The sequence below is a fragment of the Colletotrichum higginsianum genome, chromosome 1 (assembly GCF_001672515.1).
Source record: "Colletotrichum higginsianum IMI 349063 chromosome 1, whole genome shotgun sequence".
Classification (NCBI taxonomy): domain Eukaryota; kingdom Fungi; phylum Ascomycota; class Sordariomycetes; order Glomerellales; family Glomerellaceae; genus Colletotrichum; species Colletotrichum higginsianum.
The window spans coordinates 2102898-2122676 of NC_030954.1; the positions used below are offsets into that span (position 1 = coordinate 2102898).

Sequence of the window (19779 nt, forward strand, 5' to 3'; positions counted from 1 at the left end):
TTACCTGGTAACCTCGGCGTGCCGTATATGCTTATGTGTGTGTATATATACCTGCATGACCGCGACCGTCGCCTATCGTGACGGCCCGTGTTTCTGTTGTTCTGCTGCTGTCCGACTTCTTTTCCCCCAGAGAAATACGTCAGAAGTTGCCCAGCCATGCCGTCAATGACCTCAGGAGCACTTGCCGCCGTCCTCACTGCGCTCGTCGCGGCTTGCGGCGTGTCCGGTGCCGCAGTCCAGACGCGACAAGAGCAGCAGTCGACGCATATTCTGGCGGATCTTGACTACGGCATCTTCCAGGGTGCGTACTCCCAGCAGTACAACATCTCGTACTGGCAGAAGATCCCGTACGCTGCGCCGCCCGTGGGCGAGAATCGGTTTCGGGGACCCCAGCCCCCGGCGGCTGTGGAGGGCGGTGTGTACGACTCCAGCCAGCCGTTTGATATGTGCCCCCAGCGGACGGTATGTATTCTTCCCTCGTGGTCAGTTTCGGACGTAAAAGAACGCGGGCTGACAGTCCGCTTGCTCGCTCAGGTGAACGGTTCCGAAGACTGCCTGTACCTCGGCCTCTACTCCCGCCCCTGGACCAAAGGTCAGCCTCTGAAGCCCGTAGTCGTCACCTTTTACGGCGGCGGCTTCATACAGGGTTCGGCCTACTTCAACATCCCGCCCTCGGCGTACCCGATTCTCAACGTCTCGACCTCGTCCGACATGATGTTTATCTACCCCAACTACCGCACCAACGCCTTCGGCCTCCTCCCTGGTAAGGAGATCGCGGCTGACCCCAAGTCGGACCTGAACCCGGGGTTGCTAGACCAAGAGGCCGTGTTGAAATGGACCAAGAAGTACGTTCAGCACTTTGGCGGCAACCCGGACGATGTGACGGTGTGGGGCCAGTCGGCGGGCGGTGGCAGCGTCTTGGCCCAGGCTCTCGGCAGGGGAGGGAAGCAGAAGTTGTTCCGCAAGGCGATGGCGAGCAGCCCCTTCTGGCCCAAGACGTATGCCTACGACAGCCCCGAGGCGCAGGCTCTCTACGACGAGCTCGCTGCTCGTACGGGATGCGCTGGGCCCGACAGCTTGGCCTGTCTGAAGAAGGCCGACGTCCAGGCCATCCGAGATGCCAGTCTCGTCATCTCAGGCTCTCATGTGACGAACACGTCCTCCTTCACCTGGTCTCCCGTCATCGATGGGGACTTCTTGCAGGAACCGCTGTCTTCGGCTGCCGCCGCCGGCAAGGTGAACATGGAGCTGGCCTTTGCCATGCATAACACGCACGAGGGCGAGAATTTCCTGCCCGCTGGTCTCCAGAGCGCGGCGGACGCGGGATCGCCACCCTTCAACTCCAGCGACGCCTCATTCGATAAGTGGCTGAGAGGATTCCTCCCGGGCTTCGGCGACTGCGAGATCGAAGGCGTGAAGAGGTTGTACCCTGCGAACGGCACCACCGAGACGATTTCGTATGACACGAACTACGTGCGGGCAGGCCTCATTTACCGGGACGTCGTTTTGTCGTGCCCGGCACTGTGGTTTGCCGGTGCTGCGCCAAAGGGTGGGTGGCTTGGGGAGTACTCGCTCAACCCATCGAAGCATGCCAGCGATACTGTTTGGGTGAGTTTCTTTGGACGATGTCACACGAGAGCTGCGGTTGACAAGTATACAGTGGAACCAGATCAACGCCGTGCAGAAGTCGGACCCTGCTCGTTACCAAGGCTATGCTGGTGAGTAGCCTTGTAAAGCGCGTTGTTTACCATTATTGTTTCCCACTGACACCTGCCATTCCCAGGTGCTTTCGCCTCTTTCTTTCAGACTGGCGACCCCAACGCCCTCAAGTTGTCACCCTCGACAGCTGCAGGCGTACCATCCCTCAATGAGAGCAAGGAATGGGTGATTGAGGCGGCGGGATTCGCGACCGCTGACCTGGGTCAGCTGGAGAAGAGATGTGGATTCTGGAAAAAGACGGCTGCAAAGATACCCATGTGAGGAGATTCTGGATGGCATTTCATTTCTAGATGATGGAGCACGCGGTCAAATAACCCTCAGACTCTTCTTAGCCATGGGTGTTGAAATCTGTGTCTGTTGTCGTACTCGTCACGTCCAGTCTTGTTGTTGCCTTGCCGGACACATCTGAAACCTCGAATGGTGGACAGGGATGAGAGCAGATGATAGAAATGATGCAACGACCGACCCAAGGGCGAGAATGTGTATTCGATATTATTTACCAATCGCGAGATCACGGGTACGGGTTTGAGCTGCGAACTAATCGATGGGGTCGTCCCTCAGCCTAAAAAGCTCTCGCATAACATCCGCCGTCCGGCCACGCAGCGCCGAGTGATACAGTTGGTTCGTCTCGTAAACCTTGGTGCCTTTCACGAGGGCTGCTGTCTCCTTGGCGAAATTGTAGTCGACGTACATGTCGTCGATGTAGCCAGCAGCGTACACTGGCACAGTGTTCTTTCGCAACTGCTCTTGGTCATACAGCTCGGGCCACTCGTCAAACTTGGCAAGAATCTCGGCAGCTTCGCGCAGTTCGACCAGCTCCGGGTATGTCTCGAAATGAAGCGGGAAGATCATCTCGCCGGAGAAGTACAGAGGAGCAGCCGTATATTCGGAAATGGCGGGCTCGTTCTCTAACCACGAGAACTCCTCTAAAGCCTTGCCGACCCGGTAAGCCGCCCAGTTGGACGCCACGCCTGGCTTCTCGGTGTAGATTGCCTCGTGTAAGATGGCGTAGATTATGTTGCTGTCAAACGACGTGGCCTGCTCGAAGTCCGCAAGGGAAGCACGCGTGAAGAAGCCAAATTGGTCTAGATCCGTCTTCAACTTGAGTATGTTCGAGTGCACAGAGTCAAGGCCACCGTGAGCGCCAAAGGCGATTCCCAGGGTGAGTAGCCTTGGGACGGTCATAAATCCGCCGCCAGGGAGATTTACTCTCTTTTTTTCCTGAATGAAACGGGCCACTCGATGGACAGACTCAATGTCCTCGGGATATTTCTCGTAGTAGGCCTTGTTTCGCTCCATGACCTTCTTGAAAGTTGCCTCATACACCTGCTCGGGTATCTTGCCAACAGGTGCAAGACCGCCAGTCAGGAAGACCTCTCGCAGCCCTTGTGGGAATCTGGAAAGGTAAGTCAGGGAGACGAAGCCACCAAACGATTGGCCGAAGAGAGACCACTTCTTCTTCTCCTCCGGGAAATCGCTGGTAAGACACGCTCTGACAGCTTCCAGGTCATTCACAATATTGTCCTGGCGGAGCAACTTAAGGTGGTCGGCTTGCTTTTCGGCGTTACCCTGGAGAGCAAGTGTAGCAGCGGACACAGGCGAGCTAAGCCCGACTCCTCGATAGTCAAGGAACAGAACTTGGTAGCCGCGTTCCAGAGCAGTATGGGTGACAGGACTGTCCTGGGGCTCGGGGTTACCAAAACCGGGCCCTCCTTGTAGAAACACCAGCCATGGCTTCTGCTCGGCCTGTTTCTTCTCGGTCTCGCTGGGAGGGACGACGGGCCTCTCGTGCTTGGTGACACTTCTACCGAACAGTTGAAGAACGCCCGATGACTGGTTGCTGTAGTCTTTCGGAACCTCAAAAAAGAGCTCCGAGACTAGGAGTTTCCCTATGTCTAGTGTTAGTTTCGTTTTGTTTGAGATCTACTGGGTCCTATGGCAAAGCTCCCGGGGCGTTACCTGGGATTACGTGTGATCTCTTGCTGAGCAGCTTCGCTGCGCCAATCACTCTGGAGGCCATGATTACTAAGACACGAGATTGGAGTTGGGATACTCTGTGAGTGAAAGAAGTGTGAGTTGTTAAATACTCGGGTGGAAGGTCGGACGTTGTCAACAATCCTGGGGACCCTGAGAACCCCGCTCAGACGATAACAATAAGACATCGCACCTTCTCACTTGGGCGATTGGGGCAGTCGTGTACAGTGTTTGAAGTATAATTACAAACTGTCCGCAACCGCATCTTCCACCCTCTCCATTCTGTCATATTATCCTACTTTAGGTAGCTTCCACATGTGCCTAAATTCCATTTCTCGACACATCTACCCATAGGCATATGATTGCTTCGCATAAGCTTGTACCGGCATATAGAGGAATTATTCCGTCGTTTCATCGTGGCTACCAAGATATTGCTGTCTGGTGACATCGATTACCAAATTGCCCAGCATCGTGATATAAAGTTCACTCACAGTTCCAGTTACAATCGACATGGAGATTCTCTACAGTGGACCCAGAGTTCATAAGCACAAAGTGAATTTTACTAAAACGAGAGTTGTCGCATCTGCCACTTGATGCTTGTTTAGTATGGAATGCAGTTTTATGACGAGAATCGAAACAGACATAGCGCTCAACACATGTCACTGTGATTACTCTACTTGCTAGGGGGAACGGCTAGGAACCACCAATACTCTGGATTTTGCAAGAGTTTACATTCAAGGATATGAAAAGACGACAGCAACGAGGAAGGCAAGAAAAGGTTATGCTTTTGATGGCAAGAGACATGTCTGTATCGTTCCTGTTCTCTCTTCAGCTTCTCTATGGGTCTCCTTACACGAATCTTTTTACGGCTCACATTTCTGGAAGGTGGCGGCTGTTCTACATGACTTACGTAAGCTTTCTGCCGATAACGGATAACTTTCCACCAATGACAACATTAACCCCACGCGAACCTTGGATCGGAATGTGCTCGGCTCGGCAAAACCGGGTCGGACTCTATGGACGCCTAGCGAACCTACCAAGTCCCAACTTGGGAAGCGTTTGGCGGCGAGATGGGCTGGCAAAGGAAAGACTCCCCATCACCCCAAGCATCAAATACTTCCTCCCCCTTCCGCCACTTCATGCCGTATCCCACATGTTCCGAGCGCGAAGTTTCCAACAGTGGGATGAACTACATACATCTCACCCAGACGCTTGTTGAATCGTTCAACGCCCTTGCCGATGAAGTCCAAATCCTGACCGACAGGAAAACAATCCTGGAGCACAAGCTCAGGTTCGCCCATGAGCAGGTACGTTTGAAACGAAACGCGCAGGGGTTTGTCAGCAACGCCTCCTGCGCTTGCGACATTTCCCTTACCCCCCTTCTGCATGATGAACAACCTTAGCTCTAGATCAAGAGCTCCTTACACTAGGAGCGAGGACTGATCCTTTGACCATTTTCTGACTGCGGACTCGCATCTCCTATTTCATCGCTCGGTCGGCCTCAGATGACAAGGTTCACTGACCCAAGAACTTTACAGTACCAGTATCTGGCCGACAAACATGCACCGGCTGCCCCCGAAATCTCCGAAGTACTGGCAAAGCTACAGTTGCCCCCCGAGCTCGCAAATCCCTCTCTAGAAGACGCGAATCCCGTGCCCCTCCCGAAGCGCAGTAAACTGGACACCAGAAACCAGATTGCCCTCATAATCCGAGACGGCCGACGCGTGGCCCAGCAACTCACGTCGATTGGTGAAACGAGCAAGACCAGCGACTCTAGCAGAGAAACCTCTTCCCGCGAAGCCCAGACCGGAACTTCCATGTCCACCGTCCTCGAGCAAGATTTCACTATCGAGGGAAAGAAGGGGCCTCTGGAATGTCCCTTCTCCTCACCGAAGGCAGAAGGTGAAGGAGAAAGAGATGGGCGTAACGGGGAGAAAGAGTCGCAGGACCCCACGCCTCATCACTCTGCAGACCCTATTTGCGCTGCCATGTTCGAAGAGTCCACATCCCAACCGGCTCCTGGCGCAGCCGACTCTCCCGCGAAGTGCCCGATACGCTATTTGGACCAGCACTCTCCCGAAGAAATCGCACACTACGTCGAAACACACAAGCATGAACTCCCCCGCAGCCATGAGGTCTGCGTGCGGAGATATCAGAAGAACGAGTTCCAGATCAAGAAGTTGGATGCGAAATACGGCAACTTGGTCAACATGATCCAGGGCCTCAGTGCGTTGCATCAGCCCATGCTCCCGGAGTCGCAGCAGGAGCAGGAAGAGATCGACCGAGCCTCGAATGAGAGGGTGCACAACTGGGCGAAGGCTGTCACTGCGTCCGAGACCGAGGATGCTGAACAGTCTTTGCCAGAGCCCATAGATGTCGATGAGGCTCGGCAGAGCCATTTTGACCGCCCACTCAAGGAGGTCCGAGTAGGCGAGTCCCCTAGCCGGCCATGGGGCATTTCTGTTCCAATCTACGAATCTCACGGTCTTGGCTACGAAGAACGTCCTCTTTCACCGCCACCGGCTCCAGTCTTTATGCCATCAGGCTCGGAGGGGCAGGAAACCCCAGCACCCAAGACTGGCAAGTGCCCCTTTGATCATAGCAAGATGGCCGCGATGGCCGCGGCTCGCGAGGAGGCACAGCCCGCCTCTCCTACACCCGCACCCAACTTCATGACAAACGGGATGAGCGATGACGTATCGCCGCCAAAAGCCGGAGGCAAATGCCCCTTCGATCACACTCAACTGGCTGCCATGGGTTTCGCGTCACCGACACCGGACACGGGCGAACACACGTTCGTTCATGCAGAGCCCGTCGCCGTTGAGCTGCCATCGACACCTGTCAAGCCGCAGGCGACGCAAAGCGCGCCTCCTCAACAACAGCAGCCGACATTCATCAATCCGCCGCTAGACGTGAATAAGCAGTTCAACTCGAACGGTGTACCACAGATGGTGTTCACCGGACCGGTCTTCATCGGTTACCCCATCGAACAGGCAATTCAGTTCATGCAACAATTCCAGGGCCAGGGGAGGCAAGAGTAGCTCAAGCCTTTGCCCCTTCTGCCCGCCCCTTATCTTTAATCATTCACTTCGCAACGAATTATTTTTCAATGTTTGGGAATTGGTGGCGTCCGTCTATTTTAGCGAAGGCGTTGTTGGGATGGCAACTGTTGATTTCGTTTTGAAACTTTCTGTTTCGGACTTGTTCGGCCAAGTCTCACTCTGTGGTGTGCTACACACGAGTTATGTACAAATTGACGACGGAGCGGACCGAACGAAAGAACGCAGGAATGACAAGGAGACAGAACTCGTCCGTGGGATAACACACACACACACACACACATTCACACACACGCACAAGGGACTAGAAATGAGAGAACTGATATCATGAGATTACGTGCATCGCTCAGGGGGAAAGAGCTTTTGGACTGTTCGGGAAGTTAATTGGAATGTCGCTTGATGCTCACAAGATTTTCTTGCGGTCAAAGTGCGTAGAATCATGGTCTAATCGAGCACCGAACTCTATGTCTCCGGCCGCCCGTCTGTAAAAAAATATTGCAAGTAAAGGTCCTAAATAACGCCTAGTCCGAATCCTTGAACCCGTTCCCGTTACCATCGTATTCGTCGTGAAACGTCTCCGCGGCCCCCTTTTGGGTTGTCCTCGTAGTGTCGTCAGTGGCCTCATGCTGCTGCTCATTAGTGTCATCATAGTCACGATACCCTCCCTCCTCGTCCGCCTCGCGCGCCCAAAGCGAGATGTCGTCTTCGTCCATGAGCGCCGCCACGTCCTCCGGGTCGACGAGGCCGGCCTCGACGTCCGAGTAGTCGGGCGCGTTGTCGCGGCCAGGCACGAGACCGCTCTCCTCGGCCTCCTCGAGGGCCAGCTCGGCGGCGCGGGCCATGGTGCGTTGGTAGATGACCCAACCGACGGCAAGGCCGACGACGCCGCCGAAGACCATGGAGATGTAGTTGATGGCCTTGCCGCCGGCCGTCATCTCATCGCCCTTTTCGGCGATGAGCGCGAGGCGGCTGCCGATGAAGACATGGACGAGCAGCTTGGGGCTGTTGCGGAGTGTCAGCTACACGACAGTCATGAAACTGAGCGCGAATGCAAGGGGCGCGCAATAAGGGGTTGCATACCTGGCAAGTGCTGTCGAGGCGGCAAACACCCAAGGCTTGATGGTCGGGATTGTGGACAGGAATCCATTCGACAAGCTATACGGCAGCGGACAGAACCGCACTGCCGTCAACATCCCTAGCCCATCCTTCCTCAACACCTGGCCCAATGCAATGAAACGATGGTCCTGCCCGACCAGCCGATGCACATATCCACTAAAGATGCCCCTGCTCGTATAAAAAGCTGTCAAGCTCCCCGCCACGGTGGCCGTCGCGACGATGGGGTAGCCCAGCGGGAACCCGTACACGAAGCCCGAAATGGTAATGGCGCTGCTGTAGCCGATCATGGGCGGGAAGGCCGTCAGGAACGTGAAGGCCCAGATGATGAGCCAGCCACCCGGGAGCGCGCGCCATTTTTCCGAGACGGGGCCGAGCCACTGGAAGATTGCGTGCGAGTAGACGAGGAGAACGATGATGAGGACGTTGAGGGCGAGCAGGCAGGCGGCGACGGCGACGCGCTGGACGGGGCTTAGGGCGAGATACATGCCCCACAGACGGTTGCCGGCCTTGACCGCGGAGACGGCGGCGCGGTTCAGGCCCGAGAGGGCTGTTGTCCGCCGCGATTGCGAAGGCCGGCTGCCGAAACGGTTTGCAGACAAGCGGCGGCCCGATGTGCCACCAATGTTGCGAATCCATGGCGGGCGGACGTCGGCGTGGGCTTCGGAGGGCGAGGAGGGGGGATTCGGCGAGAGGGAGAGAGCTCGCGCTGCAGACACGTAGTCGGCCGGCATCGTGAGGGTCGTCGTTGTCGGCGGCGGCGGCGATGATGAATAAGGAAAGGGAGGAGAGCGGAGAGTTGGGTGGCTTCAGGGTCCGGAGGGTCCGGATGCGGAAGCTCTTCGCGGGGTCGACTGGGCGATGTGGTCTCGCTTCAGACGTTGTTCGGTTCGGATCTGCAATTGGTTTATTCAAGATGCTGCCAGGGCCATTTCTAACGGACAAGTCGAACTCGCACGGGAACGGAGTTTGTAGGTTGAAAGCTGCGTCCAAGACAATGCGTGTCAAGGTCGAAGGAGCTGACCTCACATCCACCTCGATGAGGTAAGCTGAGCCAGCTGCGTCCAAGGCCGAGCCAAGCGTCTGCTTTTGGATCGTCGTCGCGCCCGTCAGTGCGGGCTTCCAGGGAAAAACGGCGTGGGCTCTTCAAGCTTGTTGACCCCAGATTCCAGTCCCTGTTGCTTGTACCCCCAAATTGCCAGCAAGACCCAAATTGCAACACTCGAAGATGGAAGCATGTGGACAGAAGCCAAAGGGCGCCTCCCTATCATCAGACGTTGACAAGATGGCCAAAGATTCAGTTTGGTAAAAGATGCAATGAGCATGTCTCATCTTTCTTGCCAACGGTTTCAATCGTCCAGCATGGGTACCTGAAGAAGATGCGGTTCGACACCTATTGCAGGGGTTTGACGCATGCCCGCACGCCCCAAAGTGGCAGCAATGTGTTGCGACCCGTCCGGATCGGCTTGCCTGCCGAACGACCAAACGCCCGGCCTAAAATCCGCCCAATGCCCTGTGCCGACGGTCCAGTCTTTGTGGGGGCTCCACACGAGCTGGAAGCTCTGGAATCTCGATGCTGCTTCCCTGCATGAACTCTACCCAGGTACGCCAGGGTCTTGTCATCAGCCTCCCCTTGTTTACAAAAGCATTTGCATCTGCCCTTTTTCCGTACTCGTTCGCTCTCCAAGCGGGCTGATAGAGGATTTCGCTTCTTGGAGCGGCTTGTTGAGATTTCTATTTCTTTCTACCTGTTTATAGTGATTTCTTCTTCGGACGGCCATCATCGACGCCCGCTGGGGCCTTTCGGAGGGTCCCTAACAAGAAGCCTGACCTTGCCATCACCAATCTCCACACCCTGACTTAGAATATCAACCTCCTCTTTGCTGTCATCTGCACTCGATGTCCCCTCGCGCGCCAATGCCTTGTCGTAACTTCGAGCATCGATGCCCAAGATGCCGCCCATGTTATTGCGGTCTCCAGGCACTGAGAATTCGCGGTAGGCGTACCTCCATTCGTTGAGAAAGTTCCGGATAGCCTTGCCGACCTTGTCCTTCCCGTTCTTACTGTGGTGACCTGTGCCTGTTATGGCGTAAATTGGCCGGCTTTCCTTGACATTCTCCATCAACACCCGCTCCAAATACTCGACAGCTTCCTCAGGATGAAGCCCATGTAGGTCAACGTAGATCTCGATGTTGTTCGCATTGGCTTTGTTGCGCTCTTCGTACAACTCGCGAGCTGCCTCTCGGTGCGCCTTCCGCATCAGATCATTCTCACTCTGGCCCCGCAAGCTCAGAGCTTTGGCAGCCCTCGCGTCATTGCGGTTCCAGGCTTGTGCGGCGCTGGAAGACTGGTTAGCTAGTCTGGTCATGAACGTCAGGTTTGGGCCATTTTACCTCTGAAGAAACTTGTTTCTAAGGCCGCCATGCTTGATAGCCTCCTGCCGAGCTTTGAGGTATGATTTGTTGGCTCTTTCGCCAGTTTCCAGCCACGGGATATGTTTCGGGCTCAAAATTGCTTGGGCAGCCGCACTGTTCTCCCCGTTTCGGACACTGGATGCGCTCCCATTCCTTCCAATCTTCTTAGGGTCTTGGCGGAGCGAAGCTGGGCCAGGAGATGGCGACATCTTGACAATTTCAGCCAGTGAGTTTGGGGTGAAATTCTCCTTGTGGTTGTGGCCGTGGCCGCCCCGTTTGCCGTGGTGCTTCTTGCTCTGCTTTGCGGCCGCAGAGCCCAAGGTAGGAAACGCGTCTGCATCGTCCAGCGAAGGTGCCACGGGCTCCCTAGATTGTTGGTGTCGGCTGCTCGGTCGGGATCTGGGTCTAGGACTTTCACTCCCGTAAAAGGGCTTCAGACCGGGCGGCGGCGTAAGTCCAATGGTGATATTCGAACCTCCGCTATAGCTGCCGACATGTTCAGGAGTACCCGGTGGAAGCGCTGGGAATAAGCTGAAATCGGTCAAGTTGGCCTGCTTGGTAGGCGGAGTGCTAGCCCCGTCCAGCGCCAGCTTATTCATAAGATGCGCGGGGTCATGGGAGAATATGCACGTGTCTCCTGCCAAGCAGTTGCCCATAACCCAGTATCTTGAGCCATGTTAGTTGCAATTTCATGCCAAGAAAGACAGCTGGGCATATACTTACTTGCAAAGGTGGTTGCTCAAGTCGTGGCTGAACCTGCAGTCTGCTCTAAGGCATTGCCCAGTGGACATGTAGAATTTGCAGATGACACCCGATCGTTGTCCGGCCGGTGTAGTAGGGCGGCCTTCCGCGGCCAGGGCTTTCCCAATAAGAGAGATCTTATTCTCTTCGGGTTGTGGACTGCTATAGCCGTTCTCTTGCGCCTGGCTCTCCATGATGGACACGATTGTGGCACTGAGATCGTACCCATGGACTGCAAGGGCGGCTTCGATTTCTTCATCAGTCCGTGTCTGGCCGAGGATTGAACGGAGCATATCGTAAGGGGACATGTCAGCCTGTTGCGACGACATGGAAGAGAATTCAGGGGCGGCGGCGTTTAAGCCGCTCGAGGTCCCAACAGATGACGTGACACTGATGGCATCATCCGCCACTAGCCACTCTACATTCTCCGTCTGATAATCGCCAAAGGTTTCTTGGGAAGGCGACTTGTCGCTGGCGAACTCGTACGCGTTCAGGTTAGGGCTATGAGGTATAGCAGGTGTCGCAAAGGCGAGTCTTGGAGAAGGACGCGGTGAGGAGAAGGGAGAGGCGGCCGATGACTTCGTTCTTGTGAAGGAGGGAGTGAAGGATGGGGTGAAGGACGGGACAAAGCCCGGAGGGGCAAGTGGACTGACTCCAAGGCGCGGAGATCCCGAGAGAGGGGTGGCATTGCCGCGCCAAGATGCGGGCGACGGCCGTCGCAGGATGGTCTGGCGGATGGGAGGAGGAGAGGCCGCAGCTCCGCCTCCATCACGGTATCGCCATAGTACATCGAGGATCGCATTGTCTAGTGAGGAGCCGTTCAGGGTCGTCTGGCTTCGTAGGAGATCTTCGAGTTTGTCCGTCTTGTCTTCGTCCTCGAGGGTGACATCCTGGAGGATAGGGAGACAAATATCGTAGTGCTCGTCGGAAACCATGATTGCGCGGTTCGGGGATGAAGCGCGCAGCCCTCGAAGAACAGGAACAGGTAGCAAGGGTGCGTTAAGGATATGTATTGTTTGCGTATGTAATGTTTGGAGCCGAGGTCGAAGCGGCGCGTCTATGTATGGTATTCGGCCTTGTGGTGGAGCAACTACTATGTAAGGCAGGCGGCGGGAAGGGCTGAGTTGGGTGTTGACGTCGGGATGTCAGCCTTTGCGGATCGCCGTTTTAGGCGCGTTCGAGCAAACGGCGGGCCGGTTGAGCAACGTCGATATTACGGAGAGAAGATTGCGCTAGAGCTTCGTGTATACTTCGAGGAGTAAGAGTGCTCGAAGGAAAGCGAGCGAAGCGGTGATGGGCGATGGGAGCGAAGTTGATGGGCGGGACTGGATGGTTCCGTCACATGGTTTCGGAGCCAGGGGCAGAGGGGGGGTCGTCTTGAGCTTCTTGTTTGGATGAGGCGGTCGATGTTCACAGCACACAAAGTAAGAGACGGTAAGTGCCTCGTTTGTTTGTGCCTCGCGTTCTCGCGAGCTTTGCTTTGTTGTCAGCCGTTGAAAGGGCTGGGGAAGCGAAACGCGAGGGATCGGAGGTGAGAGTTGGAGTTGGAGACGATGGTCTGAGTGGTGGTAGGAAACGCGGCCGAGTGCACGTCGTCCCCTTCAGCTGATGGTCGACTAACTGGGACCAGGAACTGGGACAGAGGCGGGAGGTAAGGTGAGTTGCGGTGCTTGAGGTGCGTGCTTCCTGCACCCCCGCTGCTGCGCTGCTACTGGCACTAGCAGAGACGGACTGCCAATGGATGTGGGTGCGTGCAGGAGGTTGAGGTAAGCCTGTGTACCACCGATCAGCTGGCGGCCGACAGCTAGCTACGTCCTGGGGCCAGTCGGGGAAATAGATACGTACAAAGTACTGTCGGAGTTAAAGGGCGGGGAGGGATCCAACAGCCATCCACTGAGCGATCAGGGTTCGAACGTGGGGTCGCTCCTCCACTGAGGTAACGCCTTTTCCTCTCACCACATCCCCAGTCTCAAGAACCACCTTAGGGAGGTAAGTAGGTAGACAGTCGAGGGTTTTAGATTTCGCTGACATGAAATAATGTGTTGAACGACCTGGGTATCTTGGGACTGAACAGCATAAAGATGCGCTTTCAGAAGATGGCATGAGCAAATCGTATCTGCCACGATAGCCCTGGGGCGTCATTGATAGAACTTATCTGATTCCGTTTGTTCTCTCTTAATTGAGAAACAATAAGACCCTAGCACCCTGTATTTATTTAGCAATAAGGCAGCGGTTGCTAAGAAGAAAAAGAGAAAGAGAGAGAAAAAGAGAGAGTGGAAGAGAGGCCAGGTAGCAGGCAAGTAGGGTATCAGTGACTGCATGTTCTCACTAAGATCCTGAATCGCAAACTTTATGGCTCTCCCTACTACAGTCGTTGTAAACACTTCATTCTTTTTATCTAATTGTGTACACATCTAACTCAATAAAAACACCGGTCCAGTTCCACTACTTCAGATATGTTGTGTCTGAATGACTCGACGACTTGTTGTCCCTCTTTCAATTTTAGCATCGGCATTGTAGAGACAACCCAACGACCCGTTTGTGTGACATTCAAGAAATGCATTGTTCCATCCACTCTGGGAATGATGTGTTTAGCATTACGCCTATGAAACGTTGTGCTGTATTCAAAAGGCCAGTGCCTCCCAGTCCGTTTTCTAAGTAGGTATATCATGAGTCGTCAGCACAAGTGCGCTTGTCGTGCAATGGCTTAAGGCACCTCCTCATCCTCCAGATCACCACCAAATCCAAAGCTAAAGCCACCCTCATCAGTCTTGGTATCACCGCCGCCCACAGCATCCTCCCATTTTCTCTTTTTCTGGGTGTTCCTCTTTTCCAGAGCCTGGAGCGCTTCTTCTAGGAGATCCGGCTGATCCTGCCGCAGTCGCTCAACAAACAGTCCATACGGGTCAGTCACGTCCTGCTTGAAACCCGTAACCTGGTCTGCCTTGTCCCTGAGAAAGGACACAACCTCGGAGAGCTGGCTTTTAGGGACGAAGTTCTGCGTCAGAGCGATGCCGCTCTCCAGGTTGACAACCAGATGCCACCATCCACTGGGCACATGCAGAATTTCACCCTTGTTGCAGATGCCCTCGATGCACTCGGGCAACTGGCGCGCTTCTGCATGGAACTCGAGAAGCCACTCCGCGATGCTCAGAGGGCTCGTTACCTCGCTGCTATCTTGCGACACATAAACCCCTGGCACCGAAGCCGTAGGCGGGAACATGATCCAGTACTTTGTTCCCTGAATCACGGCATTCCACGCACTTGTGCCGTTAGGATCCTTGTGGAAAGTCGACCCGCTCCTTTCCGGGCCGATGATGAGCCAACGATGGGCTGGCCGTTCCTCTCCCAGGAGTTCAAACAGATCAGGCCCGAAGCATTCTGGCTTCCAGTACGCCGCCCCTTCTTCGGCCCCGACCTTAATCTCCATCTTTTCCGCAAACTTCTTGTCGAAGAGATACAGAGGGCTCTCATCGTCGTTGTTCTCCATGTAATCATGGTAGGTCGAAAAAGGCCAGTCGACGGCCTCTGCGCGGAACTCGATATTGCCGTAGTGCTTCGATATCGCATCCATAGTCCACTCATGGTAGACTGGCCAAGCCTGAATGTAGTTGGTCAAGACGAATGGCGTCTCAGTCCATTTGTCGGAGAACTCGTTGTAGGTGAGAGTTTCCATGCGCTGGATGAGGTTGGTCCTTGGTATTCTCAAGGTAAACTGCTTCAAGTCCACGTGACTGCATACGAACGGCCTGTGCAGTACGTCGGAAAAGACGTTGCTGCAGTCGATATTGGACTCCTGCTCAGAAGAGAGCCCGAGCTGGGTGGCCCTCCATGTTCCCCGCCACTTGCCATCGAATCTGCCCAAACTGCGGGACCTGAAGTTTGGTTAGCAATTGATTCTGACTTACATGCCAAGATGTGATGAGTTTGCTGTTGCCACAATGTCCATTATTCAGTCACATTAAAGAGTCATCATGAACACCGACCCCGGGCTGGGCAGCTTTCATCCCAAGGAAATGAGTCAGGATGATTATGGCGTAGCTCACATCGCCCGCTGATGCGGACCCGTGCCTCATCTCACAGAATCCTTCCCAAAGCTGAGAACTGTCTGACTTACTGTAGAAACAGCGACTTCCACAAATCGTCGGACCGGCAAGATGCATGAAGAAACTTGCAGGTCGAGCCCAGTTTTCTCAGACGGTCCTGGTCGAGGTAATCCAAGAGAATCATCAGGGCCTCGTCGGGCAAAATCTTGAAAACCCCAATATGCTTTCGAGCGTTCGGACGGCCCGAGAGATACTGGTTGCCCAGTGGTTTCACACCCAGGGGATGCGTAGGGATTGACTCAGCTGAGATGGCTGCATTTTCGACAGGGTTGGAGTCATATTCGAGATGGTTGGCGTTGTCAGCATAGCCATTGGCTCTCCCATTGGAAAGAGTGCCATGGGGTGGCACGAGGGTGTTGTTCGCCATGGTTTGGTAAGGGGTTGGTTAGGTACCAAGGCAGGTATGGATAGTCTGACAGAACAATGACATGTGCTTGCTGTTCTAGGAAAGCATGCTGGTGGCGGGGGAGGGGTTAGGGCGGTGTTGGAGAACCAAGGCAAGCAAGCAGACAGACTGAAAGAAGATGAAAAAAAATTCGTCAGAAACAAAGCAAAAATTAGACTAGGCAATCCTGCACAGGAAATCATGTCACCAGCTATATCGCAGGTGCAGGTGGTACGAGCGGCAGGAGCAACAATGGGTGAGGGTGGGTGGCGGGTACACGCTTCAATAAACCTGTTCTGCGACTCAATTAATGCATGAAGATGTCTAGATGAAATTCTTGCAAGCATCCCGCCACATCAGGTGGCGGGCAGGGTAGCTGCAAGGCAAAGAAAAAGAGAAGAAAAATTCAGGGCAAGTGCGGCTACTAGGCCGATTGCTACGCCCTGTAGCTCTGCTATCTCCGGTCATTTTCAGTGCTGCATAGTTGTACAGTCCCACTAAGCCTGCTGAGTGTCCTGGCTGTCTGCGGCGCTGCTAGTGGCTGCTCCTTCACTGCAGCAAGTACGGTGGGTATGCCCTAATCACTATTCCTGCCTTTTCCGTTTAGCGCCACCTCGCTTACCGCATAAATCGAGGGGCCGCCTGCCGTCAGCGAAATTTTTTACGTGGTCAAGAATTCCTGCGGCTGCTGATAAAAACTTCACCTCCCACCACCAGACAATCAACGTGCACCATCACCCCACGAACAAACCCAACTCCAAACGCACCCTTTATTCCTAGATTCAGTTCTACTCTTGCGTTTCGCCAAGAGTATCGAATCTAGTTGAGCATTTAATTCTTAGACTTCGATTCGTCGACCTTTTCGCAAAGCTCTCCAACCGAGACGTTTGCGAATTTTCCAACCCCTCGCCAAACCCCACCTTCGCGACGATATTTCTAGATCCCAAGCTGTGCTTGTGATCTAGATTTCTTCCACAACCACAACCGCAATCATGGCTGACAAGGGTCTTGAGGATGTGCCTGAGGGTAAGTCTTGCGACGATATTTTGCGCCTCATCCCAGTCCCTCGCGAAGACTTCGACATTGATCAGAGGGCTGCCTGCCAACTTGCCGAACGCCCTACCCCCTCCCACAATATCTGTTTCCCTATCTCACCCTCCCGCCCGGCGCATACCAAAAGGCCTCAGGTTGCTGACAATACTCTTCCTCCCAGGCCAGATCGAGTCGAACTACGATGAGACCGTCGACTCTTTTGATGACATGAACCTGAAGTCGGAGCTCCTCCGTGGTATGTTATCATCCCACACAAAAATTTCCGGCGGAAATGCCCTCATCGTGGATCACGTCGCTGATTTCGCCCCCAGGTGTCTACGCCTACGGTTTCGAGCGTCCCTCCGCCATCCAGCAGCGTGCCATCATGCCCGTCATCAAGGGTATGTCAACTAACCATTTGTTTTTGCAATGACTCTCGCTCACCCTCCAACCAGGCCACGATGTCATTGCTCAGGCTCAGTCCGGTACTGGCAAGACCGCCACGTTCTCCATCTCTGTCCTCCAGAAGATCGACACCAACGTCAAGGCCTGCCAGGCTCTGATCCTCGCCCCCACCCGTGAGCTTGCTCAGCAGATTCAGAAGGTCGTCGTCGCCATCGGTGACTTCATGAACATTGAGTGCCACGCCTGTATCGGCGGCACCAGCGTCCGCGACGACATGAAGGCCCTGCAAGACGGTCCCCAGGTTGTTGTCGGTACCCCTGGTCGTGTTCACGACATGATCCAGCGCCGCTTCCTCAAGACCGACAGCATGAAGATGTTCGTTCTTGACGAGGCCGACGAGATGCTTTCTGTAAGTTCACCTCGCGACATACCGCTGCGCCTTGTCGCATGCTTACATTCCTTTCCAGCGCGGTTTCACCGAGCAGATCTACGACATCTTCCAGCTGCTCCCCCAGAGCACCCAGGTCGTCCTTCTGTCCGCCACCATGCCCCAGGACGTCCTTGAGGTCACCACCAAGTTCATGCGCGACCCTGTCCGCATTCTCGTCAAGAAGGACGAGCTTACCCTCGAGGGTATCAAGCAGTTCTACATCGCCGTTGAGAAGGAAGAGTGGAAGCTCGACACTCTCTCCGACCTGTACGAGACTGTCACCATCACTCAGGCCGTTATCTTCTGCAACACCCGCAGAAAGGTTGACTGGCTCACCGACAAGCTCACTGCCCGTGACTTCACTGTCTCCGCCATGCACGGTGACATGGACCAGGCTCAGCGTGACCTGATTATGAAGGAGTTCCGTTCCGGATCTTCCCGTGTCCTGATCGCCACTGACCTCCTGGCCCGTGGTATCGACGTCCAGCAGGTCTCTCTGGTCATCAACTACGACCTTCCCGCCAACCGCGAGAACTACATCCACCGTATCGGTCGTGGTGGCCGTTTCGGTCGTAAGGGTGTTGCCATCAACTTCGTTACCGCCGAGGATGTCCGCATGATGAGAGAGATTGAGCAGTTCTACAGCACCCAGATCGAGGAGATGCCCATGAACGTTGCCGACCTTATCTAAGTGACGCTTCTTACGGACACACGCATTCTCCCTCTCCTTTTGTCACGGAACAAGCCCCCTTGGTCTGCTAAGATCGATCACGCACCGGATCTGGCAAGACTGTCGGGGGAGTTTTTTTACTCGAGATTCATCAGGGCTTGTTTGTTGATAGATCGCGGGAAGGCTACCTGGCGAGCTACCGGGCGTGAACGGCCTCACCATCCCATTTGGTTGACTGCTGGACACGCCCCGGCTCATGGGTGGAATTGAAAAACTGGCTTGCATGCGGAAGGGGCTTACGAGTCTTTTGGCACCTTAATACCAACGAAGGTGCGGCGGACTGGTACCTAAAAGAATCATTGGCAAAGGTTCTAGTTTTTGACTTTCAGTTTCCTAGTCTCTCTGTACGTAGGGGCCACGTTACGATGAATCTGCTCTTTTAACAAAAATAGCTCCCGCGTCCAGGATTTCGAGGTGTGAATGTGGATTCCTACGTGTACCTATGCCGGAGGACCACTGGGATATATTTGGTACTTGTAAAGAAACTTTGTCTCGTGTGCATACACGAACAGGCTGCCCAAGATGCTCTGTTCTCGGCCACGTCTCCCGTTCTCCTGGGCAAGCGACGAACGCTGCGGGGGTGAACATGCACAGGGCTGGATACCCGGGAATGAACGGGGCGAATTGTCGCAGTCATAGTCCAACCGAGATGGAGAATCGTCTCCCCGACGTCCCACCATACAGGCTTGCAAGTGGCCATCGCCCATCGACACTAACACACCAAGCGTCAGAAACATGGGGCTCGGGCAGGGCTTAGGTCCTCTTGTCGTGAGACTGGCGAGAGCAGCCCACGGAGCAGCGCACCTGGGGATTGGAACGCAGCGTGGGAGAAAGAGTCAAAACGAAGTGAGGCTAGGGGTTGGGCTACAGCGACAGCACCACGTGGGCGAGCCATGACGAAGGGGGTTGTTGAAGTTCAGTAGGAATTTTCACGTTGGGATGAGGTGGGGGGCAGCACATGGATGGATGTTTCCCGATTCGCCGAGCTTTCCATTTCGAGTCCGCCTTCGCGCACTTTTTATCTGCATTTTACTCACTCACTACATCTGTTAAAATTATGGGGGAAATATTCATAAAATCCTCCTTGGCTGAAAGACATCAGATGAGAAGGTCTGCGGGAGCAAAAAATTGATAGCTTCTCTCTGATTGAGCGTGTCATCCTGGAGCAAGGGCCAAGCTAATCATCACTGCAGTTTCAAACTGACCAAATGCCCGAAGGCGAAAGCTGAGGAATGATTTGGTCACCCATGTATCCATCCATACCTTGGTTGAATGTCTGACGTGGCAGGTCTGTGCACCGTACTTGATGGGACTGCCCGAGGCGCCAGGTGCACCGCACCAGTCCTGAGTTCAAGCTCCAGGCGCCCACCCCAACACAGAGGAGGATGACTGTCTGCCAGTGCTGTCAAAGTTTGTCGGTAGGGGATTCACCCCGTCAAACGCACTGGGCCATCAGGAGCTCGAAAACAAGGCAGGGGTTGATCTGATCTGTTCGGCCGTCGTTAAATAGTACGATCTTATTCCGAAAATCATCGTATTCCGTCAGCATCGCAACAAGTAGGCTTGGTCGGATCTCGGTGCACGGGATTTCCATCCAGGTGCCGACTTGAGCAGTTTGTGTGGCGGTTCTGCAGATCAGGGGTTTCGAGTTGTGCGTAGGACGAACCTTTT

General features: G+C 54.6%; 7 protein-coding genes across 7 annotated transcripts; 3 read left to right on the top strand and 4 right to left on the bottom strand.

Moving 5' to 3' along the window:
• Positions 1 to 156: 156 nt before the first annotated feature.
• On the top strand, positions 157 to 1980 carry CH63R_00646 (Carboxylic ester hydrolase; the record flags this gene model as incomplete). The annotated part of the gene is made up of 4 exons (XM_018295621.1): positions 157 to 462; positions 535 to 1608; positions 1661 to 1718; positions 1784 to 1980. 4 exons carry the CDS (start codon positions 157 to 159, stop codon positions 1978 to 1980), a joined length of 1635 nt encoding a protein of 544 aa, XP_018163983.1.
• Positions 1981 to 2256: 276 nt separating this feature from the next.
• CH63R_00647 (Proline iminopeptidase) lies at positions 2257 to 3739 on the bottom strand (the record flags this gene model as incomplete). Its single annotated transcript, XM_018295622.1, has 2 exons — positions 2257 to 3608; positions 3679 to 3739. 2 exons carry the CDS (start codon positions 3737 to 3739, stop codon positions 2257 to 2259), a joined length of 1413 nt encoding a protein of 470 aa, XP_018163984.1.
• Positions 3740 to 4763: 1024 nt separating this feature from the next.
• On the top strand, positions 4764 to 6734 carry CH63R_00648 (uncharacterized protein; the record flags this gene model as incomplete). The annotated part of the gene is made up of 2 exons (XM_018295623.1): positions 4764 to 5000; positions 5232 to 6734. 2 exons carry the CDS (start codon positions 4764 to 4766, stop codon positions 6732 to 6734), a joined length of 1740 nt encoding a protein of 579 aa, XP_018163985.1.
• Positions 6735 to 7273: 539 nt separating this feature from the next.
• Positions 7274 to 8599, bottom strand: CH63R_00649 (Tlg2-vesicle protein of 38 kDa; the record flags this gene model as incomplete). The annotated part of the gene is made up of 2 exons (XM_018295624.1): positions 7274 to 7754; positions 7833 to 8599. 2 exons carry the CDS (start codon positions 8597 to 8599, stop codon positions 7274 to 7276), a joined length of 1248 nt encoding a protein of 415 aa, XP_018163986.1.
• A 1046-nt stretch (positions 8600 to 9645) lies between these two features.
• On the bottom strand, positions 9646 to 11955 carry CH63R_00650 (Smr domain-containing protein; the record flags this gene model as incomplete). The annotated part of the gene is made up of 3 exons (XM_018295625.1): positions 9646 to 10204; positions 10259 to 10945; positions 11003 to 11955. 3 exons carry the CDS (start codon positions 11953 to 11955, stop codon positions 9646 to 9648), a joined length of 2199 nt encoding a protein of 732 aa, XP_018163987.1.
• Positions 11956 to 13727: 1772 nt separating this feature from the next.
• On the bottom strand, positions 13728 to 15493 carry CH63R_00651 (F-box domain-containing protein; the record flags this gene model as incomplete). Its single annotated transcript, XM_018295626.1, has 2 exons — positions 13728 to 14895; positions 15138 to 15493. The coding sequence occupies 2 exons, from the start codon at positions 15491 to 15493 to the stop codon at positions 13728 to 13730; spliced, it is 1524 nt and encodes a 507-aa protein (XP_018163988.1).
• Positions 15494 to 16503: 1010 nt separating this feature from the next.
• Positions 16504 to 18069, top strand: CH63R_00652 (DEAD/DEAH box helicase; the record flags this gene model as incomplete). The annotated part of the gene is made up of 5 exons (XM_018295627.1): positions 16504 to 16537; positions 16725 to 16799; positions 16876 to 16944; positions 16999 to 17357; positions 17416 to 18069. The coding sequence occupies 5 exons, from the start codon at positions 16504 to 16506 to the stop codon at positions 18067 to 18069; spliced, it is 1191 nt and encodes a 396-aa protein (XP_018163989.1).
• Positions 18070 to 19779: the final 1710 nt, after the last annotated feature.